The sequence below is a fragment of the Arachis hypogaea genome, chromosome 1 (genome assembly GCF_003086295.3).
Source record: "Arachis hypogaea cultivar Tifrunner chromosome 1, arahy.Tifrunner.gnm2.J5K5, whole genome shotgun sequence".
NCBI lineage: Eukaryota > Viridiplantae > Streptophyta > Magnoliopsida > Fabales > Fabaceae > Arachis > Arachis hypogaea.
The window spans coordinates 45,479,419-45,490,336 of NC_092036.1; the positions used below are offsets into that span (position 1 = coordinate 45,479,419).

General features: G+C 36.0%; 2 protein-coding genes across 5 annotated transcripts; one reads left to right on the top strand and one right to left on the bottom strand.

Annotated features, from left to right (window-relative positions):
* On the top strand, positions 1-4,214 carry LOC112803318 (copper chaperone for superoxide dismutase, chloroplastic/cytosolic). Its single transcript, XM_025846820.3, has 6 exons — positions 1-876; positions 962-991; positions 1,201-1,273; positions 1,524-1,658; positions 3,020-3,243; positions 3,750-4,214. Exons 1-6 carry the CDS (start codon positions 640-642, stop codon positions 4,011-4,013), a joined length of 963 nt encoding a protein of 320 aa, XP_025702605.1. The 5' UTR covers positions 1-639; the 3' UTR covers positions 4,014-4,214.
* A 737-nt stretch (positions 4,215-4,951) lies between these two features.
* On the bottom strand, positions 4,952-9,848 carry LOC112803296 (nudix hydrolase 14, chloroplastic). 4 transcript variants are annotated; one of them, XM_072198150.1, is made up of 8 exons: positions 9,439-9,809; positions 7,578-9,260; positions 7,161-7,266; positions 6,921-6,998; positions 6,285-6,377; positions 6,097-6,189; positions 5,918-6,016; positions 4,952-5,454 (listed from the first exon to the last, which is right to left on the bottom strand). In XM_072198150.1, exons 1-2 carry the CDS (start codon positions 9,654-9,656, stop codon positions 7,652-7,654), a joined length of 1,827 nt encoding a protein of 608 aa, XP_072054251.1. In that variant the 5' UTR covers positions 9,657-9,809; the 3' UTR covers positions 4,952-5,454; positions 5,918-6,016; positions 6,097-6,189; positions 6,285-6,377; positions 6,921-6,998; positions 7,161-7,266; positions 7,578-7,651. The 4 variants fall into 4 exon arrangements, with proteins under 4 accessions (XP_072054251.1, XP_072054256.1, XP_072054253.1 ...); XM_072198155.1 differs by having other exon boundaries at positions 4,952-5,479; XM_072198152.1 differs by having other exon boundaries at positions 6,285-6,391.
* Positions 9,849-10,918: the final 1,070 nt, after the last annotated feature.

Consider the following 10,918-nt stretch of genomic DNA (forward strand, 5'->3'; position numbering starts at 1 on the left):
AATATTATTACTTACTTTTTAGATATTAAAAATTAATAATATTTAAATTAGATTAAACTTTTATTTATACGATACTAAATACTAAATAATTTTTTTTAAAAATTAAATTATATATAATAACTTATTACTATTAAAAAAAGTTAAGGGCTAAAGCCGCCACTCACCTCTCCTTATGTCCGTCCTGTCAATAAATGTCTTTATTCTTTAGAAATTAGAAGAGTATTTAGTTAAGAAAAATTACATATTACGAAAAATTTTATTATACGTATATTTTACAAATTACTAAACATTGAATAAATGTATTTTAAATTTTTTATAAATATATTGGCAATCAATTACAGTATTATTTTTCAAAAAATCTTAATATGGGTGTGAATAGCAAAATTTAACCAAGAGTCGTCACCAAAATTCTACCCAATAAGAAAAATATAGATTGAATTAAAAGTGGAAAAAAGAAAAGAAAGAACAAAATGGTGAAAAATAAATTAAAAACAGGAAAAAAAAATTAATGGAATGGAAGGGAAGGTGTGGACTGTGGATTAGTCTAGAAGTGGTAAGGAGGAGAGAGATGAGTAAACCTGGAAGGCCGTAAGCATAGTTGTATGAGACAGCAAACATAAAGAAAAAGAATAATCAATTATGAATATGGCATTTCTGAGAACAGTGGCAACTACCACTACCACTGCTATTGCTGCATCTGCTATTCCTGCTGCTTTCGCCTTTTCTTCTCTATCCTCTTCTACTTCTTCTTCTCCTTCTCAATCTTCCAAATCGCCAAACTCACCCTTCTCTCTCAACCCCAACCGATTCGGTCTCTTTAAAACATTTGCTGCCCCGCCCTCCCCTCTCCAAATGGACCACAACACTTCTTCTCAGGTATTCCCCCTTTTTAATATCTCTCTAGAATCTTCCTCTTCTTACTTATTAATTATTGATTATTCATTATATCTTTCTCTTACAGAACCATCATTCTTCCTTGCCGGAGTTACTGGTCAGTTTCGTTATCTTCTCTATCTCTCGCTATTCTTGTATTAGCATCCGTGCAATTACAAATTTGGATAGATATCTATTCGTCTAGGTTCAGCTAAGGTTAATCCTTCAGCTAATTATTATTATTATAGATATACTAGGGGATTGGGAATAGATTCTTTGTAATGGAATTGGTTTAGTTAATTTGTACGATCTTCTGATTTGGTGTAGACGGAGTACATGGTGGATATGAAGTGTGAAGGTTGTGTTAATGCTGTTAAAAACAAGTTGCAGACCATCAATGGTACGTGTTCTGTTCTGATGAATGTTTTCTTTGAATCTCTGGATCGGCTCGTGCAATTAATTTCTATTCACAAGTAACCAACCTGTTTGGATTTTGGAGTAATTTAATGAATTGGAATTTATTCTTTTCTACGGATATACTACTAAATGCATTTTCATTTTAGATATATCAGTTCACAAATTTCAGTTATGGCATCCAACACTGGAGTGTTCATCATTTATGTCAAACTGGTCTTGTTAACTTTCTGCAGGAGTGAAGGATGTAGAGGTGGACTTGAGCAATCAGGTAGTTAGGATTCGTGGTTCAACTCCGGTGAAGACCATGACTGAAGCTTTGGAACAGACTGGTAGAAAAGCCCGATTAATCGGACAGGGAACACCTGAAGGTTTGCTAGTAGATTTCTCGCTTGGTTATGATTTATCAGTGGAAATTTTATCACTTTATTCTACTTGATGAGTATTGAGTAACAAGTATAATGAGTATGACCAGTTTTGCGTCAAGTAATTTTTTTGTGCATGAACCCTGAACCCTTAGGCCTTTAGGAATATTGGAGAAACCAACTTCTGAACTAGTAACTACTGATAACAAACTTCAATTAACTTCTAATTACAATAATACCTCTTATTAGGAAGGGTACTAGAATAAGATAATTATGAAATGATGCTAGTATGTTGATGGACATGATCAGCTGTTATGCCTATCAGGCTCAACCTTGAGCAATCCTTATTAGATCAGGTGAAAAAATGGATCTTGATACATCTATATTGGGGGCGTATCTTCTATCCCTCATTATTGTTGATAGGATTGTTAATGCTTCCATTTTCATGACACACTAGGTTTGGCCTGTATTTGTCTTTACCTCCTTTGAATTCATAGTCTAATGAACTAAAGCATGCATTAGAAGACTTGGCTCTCACTTTACACAGTTTCTTAACAATTTGGCAGTAGCACTAAAGACTTAATTTTATATGTTTGCTAAACCCCATTTTCTGTAGATATATATGTTAAGAGGTTGATGATTGAAAATGATCTTATTGGAAATGATCTTATCTGGGACACTATTGTCTCCGATAACGTTTCTATTCTTTATCAGTTTCTTTTGTTCTGAAAAATTTTTCTGAAGATGTAGATCTTATGTGATCTGGATTTGAATGACTTATTTATAGATATTGTTTATGATGGGATGTAATGGCATTGTTTGCTCCATGTAACCACTAACCAATGGGGAAAGGCTTTGTTATTGTTGTATTAAAAGAAGTTATTATTTTGAGAAATATTATTTTTGTTGTGTTTAGACATTTTATTCATACATGAAATGGGAGCTATTGTGCCTTTTGTAATACATGCATTATCAATAGCTCTTCGTGAAAATAAAGAAAACTACAAGATTAAAAACAAAACAAGAAAATGAAGAAAACTGATGAATTGACATATAGCAGCACAGTAGGATTGTCAGTTGTAAACATCTGTCCAAGTTTGTTTCCTTAAGAAATATAATACCTGCTAAACTTGATGATCCTCCCATGCTGGATCATTTTCTATGCCTATTCACTACAATGGCTTGCAGATGATCTTGTTTTGTCGTGTGAGGTCCCTAGATCTCCTTGCATTTAATAATCTTGTCATTGAATTGTTATTAGTAACTTAGTCCAATTAATGCAATTTCCAACAATGTTTACTTTCCTTTTTGTTGTTTCAGCTGTGACATCAGTTTTGATTCAACCAAATCTCTCTTTTGCTTTACAGACTTCTTAATATCTGCCGCTGTTTCTGAATTCAAAGGTCCAGACATTTTTGGAGTTGTTCGCCTAGCTCAAGTAAACATGGAACTAGCTAGGATTGAAGCCAACTTCAGTGGTTTGTCACCAGGAAAGCATGGTTGGTCCATTAATGAGTATGGGGACCTGACTAGAGGTGCAGCTAGCACTGGTAAAGTATACAATCCAACAGACGGGGAAGATGCTAAACAGGTTTGCTTTTTACATGACCTGTGGACATATATTTTTCCTGATATTTGGCATAAACCTTTATCTCTTAAGTGTTTGTTTTGAGGTACTGAGACAGAGACTGAGAGACTGAGACTCAGTATCATGTTTGTTGGTTCAGAGACTGGTACTAAAATTTGTGTCTCTGTCCCTAAAATTTCAGTATTTCAGTACCTCCAAAAAGTAGGGACAGGGGACTAAAATTTTTAGAGATGAAAACTGAAACTTTAATAACATTTTATACCTAAAATACCCTCATTTCAATTAATTAATTCTAATTTTACTGTTTGTGCAAATTACGTTAGAATTTTGTTCTTGTTTTAGTTTTTGTCTCTCATTTTGCACCAAACAGAATACTGAGATTTATTTCAATCTCTGTCTCTCAGTCTCAGTCTTTCCGTCTCTGTCTCTCCACCAAACGCTACTAATGATTAACAACTGATATATAGATATTAGTAAACACTAATGTAAGTTGCTTGTTTGACCCTCAGCCACTTGGCGACCTGGGAACATTAGAAGCTAACGAAAAGGGCGAAGCCTTCTACACTGGAGTCAAAGAAAAGCTCAAGGTAGGTGATCTTATTGGACGATCAGTGGTTGTATATGCAACTGAAAACAAATCAGAACATGGTATAGCTGCTGCTGTAATCGCCAGAAGTGCAGGGGTGGGAGAGAACTACAAAAAACTCTGTACGTGTGATGGCACCACCATTTGGGAGGCAAGTGACAGAGATTTTGTCACAAGCAAGGTCTGAATCCATATAAAAGTAATTCCCTGAAAAGTGAAAACCAACGGATTGCGATTCAGATGCCTCTTCACCCTCTAGTCCTTTATGCTTTTTAGGGTTTGTACACTATTGTCACGTTTTGTGGGTTAGTGCATCATTGTAAGTTTGTAACATTCTGTGAGCTTATACTTTTTCAATTTTTCATAATAAATTATACACTTATATTTAGGTGTACGAATTGTAAAGGTTAGGTACTCAAATAATTTCTTCGTGCCCATCGTATTAGTGGGGTTATGAGGCAATACATTTAGGCGTAATCATGGGACAATGGGAGTGCACTGAGTAGTCACAAACTACAGTGTGTATTCACTCAATTGAGTCAATCCGTGCACATCTCATGCAACTCTTCAAGATCCTTGAATGCTACATACAGGTTTTCTGGGAAAGATGTAGAAAGATTACTGCAAAACCTTTATTTTTTCATGAAAAACAAAGAAAGGTAATATATAGTTTTTGTTGTAGGACTCGAGGATGGGAGTGCCTTTGTGAATTTGGATAAGCAAATTAAATAAGAAAATAACTCCGTATTGTGCTAAAAACATTGAAAGAGTAGGTACATCAGTATTATAATAGCACTTCTATATTTTTGCCATTTGATTTTAGTTTTCTTCATTCTACTGAACCCTAGAACCCGTGTGATTTGCTGTGTTATAGTGAGCAAGTTACAATCATAGCAGCAAAGCCTTTAACTCCTGATTTTCTGAGATTTATTTTATTTGGTCAACATGTCCATTTTGGTTACGGTGTGCCAGAATGATCACCTTTTAAGAGTAAGCAAACTTTAGAGAGGGTGGCTTTTTGGTCTTGAAGATATATAAAAGAGTAGGTACATTACGAAGTGACAATAATTCGCATAACTGGCTCAATATAGATTAAAAAAATATAAAGTGAGAAAAGTTATAAAATAATAAAATAAAAAAATGATTAACGTTGAATATAAGTACAAGTCTCATTCCATTAGTACAAGTCTCATCCCATTGATTCAAGGGTAATTAGATTTTCAATTTTTCACTTTAGAGAAACTTGATTCAATTCGGGAAAAAAAAAACCTCCAAAGTACGACGTTGCTCCACTGCATACAAAAGGCAACGATAACCAAATTCTTTCTACAAGCTCTTTACCAAGTTCATTTTATGTTTTCTAAAGCAGTATACCAAGAAAGGATACTAAGTTAGGTTGGTGAAGGAGGCAATAGCCCCTCCTTGGTAGCCATTTCTAACAGTGCAACAGCCGCCAAAGCCTTGGCATCTGCCGTGGTGCGCCACAGTTTCTTGTATGGTACTACACGTACCTTAATCAGCTCCCCATGATCACGAAGGCCGGTTTCTTTCCCGTGTAGCTGTGTGATGATCTCTTTGTCAACACGCCCTCGGTACAGAAAGATACTGATCTCTTCATCACACCCTCCCTAAAATAAGTGAAAAGATCACCCCCTAATGAAGTAATAAGGTTTGTGAAATGCACAAATTATGATTCCAGTATCCAGATAAATTCAGAAGTTCGTGAATTAAAAATCTACTTTATTTTATATTTTTTAAAAAGTGGAAATTACGTAGTGCATATAACAAAATTCATGAGTTAAGAATAAACTACAGTTTAATATAAGTAAATAAGACCCATAAGCGAGGATTATCAAATACTGTTAGATTGAACCATGGATAGCCAGAAATTGAATTGAATGCTCACTGATTGGTAAATGCAAATCTAAAAGTACAATAACACGAAACTAAACTACGCTCAAAATACCAAACTAAATTATTGCACAACTATAAAGCAGTAGATGCATTATTAGCTCTTTTTTCAAATGACAAAATTATTTATCTGCAAAACCAATAAAGCAATAAGGTCGATGCAAAATGCTTAAGGTATACCGGTGAGGGAAAAAATCTGCATCCTGTTGAAGAATCCAAGAAAGCAGTGAGATCAACCATGTCTTCAAGTTTTAACTTTATGCCAGTCTCCTCTTCAACCTGTCAGAGGCACAACTAAGCCATGAAGAGAATTGTATAGAGAGACAGAGACAGAGACAGAGACAGAGACAGAGAGAGACCTCACGAACTGCAGTGCCAACAAAATCACCCTTGTCATCATCCAACATTCCAGCAGGCAATTCCAAAATAATTCTTCCAGTAGGAACCCTTGCCTGATAAATAAAAAATAATAAGCATAATATGGAACTCAAGTTAAAATGTTTGAAAAGAACATAGTTCTGTCTGCAAGGATCCAACATCTAAGAACCTGTTCAGTAAGGACAGCATAAGTTTCACCATCTGATTCCAGAAGTATCAACACAGTCACAGCAGGACCTCTTGCAAATACAATACCTGGAACCTAATCACAGTTTACTTTATTATAAAGAAAGAAATCAGCATCAGGTGCGAGGTTAAAAAGTGTGAATAGATAAAACAATGAGATATTTGGTACACAGCCATCTAATATGCCAGGCATATTTGATTTGTGGGAATTATATGCACATGGATGTGAGATACCCATCTCAAGAATATAGGAATTTGATGTACATGAGACCTCAGGCAGATGTTGAAGATTGCAAGTGCAAAGAAAATACAAGCAAAAGAGGAATGATGATGCCTGAGAACATAAGGTAAGAAGCAAAAGATCCTAATAGTCGTGCATTTTAGATACCACATAGCTCAGAATGTGGTATGCCTATGAATCAAATACTGTTAATACATTGCTTGCCATAGTCAGGAATCCAATTTTTGGGTATTGAAGCACAAGAAGCTATTTTTGAATAATATATATAGAGCATAACAGGTAAAATGTCTACTAGTTCATATCCCTTTGCTAAAATTAACACATGAAAATGGAAACATAGACTGGCTTATATAACCTATTATGTAAATCATCCAATACCTTCTTCCCCATTTGTTTGTCATAAATGTCAGCTTTAAATTTGAGAAACCCAATGCGCTTTCCAAACATGTCTACACCCTGTTTACACCAAAAGGAGTCCAACTAGTTTCGTTGATTTTGATTTGAGAACATGAATAAGACTCGAAGACTAACAGGTTAGTCATTTACTTATATTACCACGTAACAAGGCCTAATTATCAGAAATCATATCCACTTTTTTAAGACTGATGATGCAATTACCTGAATTAGAACTTGTCTCAGAGCCAAGGTGCCATCAGCTAGAATCCCAGTCTCACTTTGCAAGTTATGCAACCATTGCTTGAATAAAGAGGAATCAATAGCATTCCTGCAATGGAAAACATCAAAACCAAACCAAACCACCACAACTGAGACATGTTTTTTATATAGCATGATAACAAGAAGAAACTGTGTGCCTATCAATTCTCTAACATTACATCTCATGGGAACTTGTCAAAACCTAGCATCTAATTGAACGAAACCTCCAATATCTAATTTGATACAAATCAAAAGCAATTACACTGAACTCTGAAATCCTGAATCAATCCCACTCCACATAACTAATGCTTTGTTAAAAAATATGAGGAAGCCAGCAGTGCCACATGCCTTTGGACACGTCAGGTTACCATCAATACTAACCTTTAGTAATTAGTAATAATATCGATAGGAGTGCTAGCTGAAAAGGAACAATAGTCCATGTCAGCCATCAACATCTAGCTGTCCACTATATGATAAACCATCTTTAGCTGCCCATTTATGCTATGTAGGACATCACATATGTCAACAAAATAGATGCCTGATTTGTCTCCAGCAATGAATTCATATACTTTGTTGTTCACCTCAATAAAACTCACACCCGGCATCTTCTCCACACCTGTGTCCCGCATAGCCTTCCTTACCATCCGAGCTTCACTCCACCTACCAAGTGAAGCGTACGTATTTGATAACAGCGAATAATTCCCGCTATTATGAGGCTCCAACTTTATTAGATGATGCAGCGCTTCTGCTGCTAACCCAGCATTGCCGTATCTTGTTGCACCAGCAAGAAGGGATCCCCAAATTGCAGCATTTGCCTCAAAAGGCATCTGTGAAACCAGGTCCTTTGCTTCTTGAAGATAGCCAGCTCGCCCAAGTAAATCAATCATGCAGCCATAGTGTTCAACCTTAGGTTCAATTCCGTATTTGGACCTCATAGATGAGAAATAACGGCGGCTCAGTCCAAGAAACCCAACATGGCTACAAGCAGAAAGGATGGCAATAAAGGTCACTTGATTTGGCTTGACTTGAGCATTTTCCATGCAAGAAAACATATGGAGGGCCTCCTTTCCGAGACCATGAAAAGCAAATCCTGCAATCATTGTTGTCCAGGTCACTACCGTTTTATGTTTCATATTCTCAAACACATGGAGTGCTCTACTTATGTTGCCAGATTTAGCATACATGTCTATGAGGGCATTACACAGGGGGACAGTTTTATGCATCTTATGCTTTTCGATGAAGTTGTGGATCCACTCGCCAAGCTCGAGAGCACCCAAATCAGCGCAGGCGGAGAGCACAGCCAGGATTGCAATCTCATCCGGCTGCACACGATGAATCTGCATTCGTCGGAAGAGCGCGATAGCCTCATTAGGATTATGTTTCTGCAAGTAACCGGAAACAAGGGTCGTCCACGAAACAACATTCCTATCCTTTTCAGGCATACTCTCAAACAAGTCGTGTGCAGTGGTCATGTCACCCACCTTGGCATAAGCAGCAAGGATAGCATTCCACAGGGAAGTATACCTGGAAGAGAGTGGGACTTCATCGAAGAGCTTCCGAATGCAAGACAACCGGCCACAAGAGGAATACACGCGAACAAGGGACGCAGCCACTTCATGATGGGAGTTCAACCCAGCAGCAACAGCTTGGGAGTGAATTTGGGAAGCAAGGGAAAGGGCAATTGGTGAATCTACTAAGCAGAGGACAGCCTTGAGTACAAAGGGGAAAGAATAAGAGTCGGGCCTGAGGCTAAGGCGACGAATAGAGTTGAAGATTGAAAAGGCAAGAGGGGGATTGGAGGAAGAGAGAGCCCATATAATGTTGTTGTAGACAAAGATGCTGGGGCAGTGCGTGTGGGTGTTGGAAAATACGGAGTAGGCATATGAGGGAAAACCAAGCGACGCGGAGGCGTATATGAATCGCGAGAGGAGAATGTCATCTTCAACAAGACCTGTGGTAAGCATGAAGGCCTGCACTTGGCAAAGATGCCTCTTATTTGAGCAACGCCCAAGCAGCTCTCGTGCCTGCTCTGCTCTTGCGCCTCCCCGACTCAATTGCCTCGAACTACGCAACGTTATTCCAGTCATTCATCAATTCATATGGATCGCAACAACAAAGAAAATAACTAGCAACCTCATGCAAATTAATAGGTACTACGACTCTCTATTCCTAGAATATTTGGTACATTAAAAGCTCGCAAAAAGGAGAAAAAGAAAAAAAGGGGGGGTGGGGGGAGAGTTACCAGAAATCAGAAGAGGAGACACCGGGTTCGGCTAGAATGCGAACGGGTTCGGACTTTTTATTGGGGAGCGTGATACTGTGACTCAAGTTCGGTGACTCGCTGGTCGACATCTTGCAGATGAAACCCTTCTTCTTCCTCCAAATACTACTATTATGAGCGTCAAGCGGACTGAACTTCTTCTTCAACACGAAGGAGGCACTGCGAATAGCCACAGCCATTGAAGAAGCAGCTCAAGCTTCCCCTACTACAGCTACACCTGGCAAGCAGCTAGAAAGAATCACTTCTCTTCTCTGTTGTACACGTGTCCAAGTGTCGTGATTATTGGGGCTGAATGAGTAGGGACTTTCTAAGGCCCAATTATGAAAATGGGTAGCCCGGGTGAATGTGGTGGAAAGTTTTGTATGACGCAAGGTCCAACGTATGAACGTAATACAAAGATTCATACTGTTATTATTAAGCTTGTTAAAAAATTGAACCAAGACAAAAAGGTTGAACCAGTCAATGAAACACTATTTTTTTTAGTTTATGTTTATTGGTTTAGCGGTTGAATTGTGAGTAAAAAATAATTTAATCTATAATAAAATAATATATAAAATTATAAATAAATATATGAAAATGATATAAATGATTATAAATAAATAGATAAAAATATAATATATTTTCATAAATTAAATAAAGGAGAGTTTTATACGGGCTAAAATTGAGTGCGTAAGAATCGCTAAAAATAGATCAACGAGTGATTTCACAGTATGTTGTAGTGAAAATTCTAAAAGATTGTGCAAAAACAAAATGCTAATTAAGAGAAGTAAAACCTGATAACTTTTCTTCTATTATTGTGATGGTAATTTTAGAAAAGCAAGATAACTCCAAAAAAATATAAATAAAGATGTTTTGAATTAATTCCAAAAAAGATTAGTTATTTTGGATCATCTCAAAAAATAACTGATATTTTAAAAGGTCATGAAAATAAAACGTTCTATGTTATAACTTGATAACATTAAGAAACAATATAATTAATTAAAGTTTAGAACAAAAAGTAATAAAATAAGTTACAGTTATATATTTTTGAAAAGGAGATTAATCTTGTAGGAATTGAAATAAGAAGATAAAAATAATAAAAAAAACATACAAATTACAGAATTAATAAACCAAAACACGAACACATAAATTTTGGTATTAAATTATAACGTATGACTAAAAAATATGCAGCTCCCAAAATCTGATCGGTCATAAAATAATTTTATACATAGGTAGTTTTGAAAGTTCAAATTTATTTTTAGGTAAGACTAAATTCATATTCATAAATTAGGTTAATAGACCTACTAAGGTTGCCTAGTCTATTAAGATATAAATAGATACATAAATAATCTTTTAAAAGTAACAAAAATTTTAAAATATTTATAGTTTTTAATAAATACTTTTACATATTTAAAATACACTACAAATTGATATATTATTATTATAAAAACTAAATTTGGTA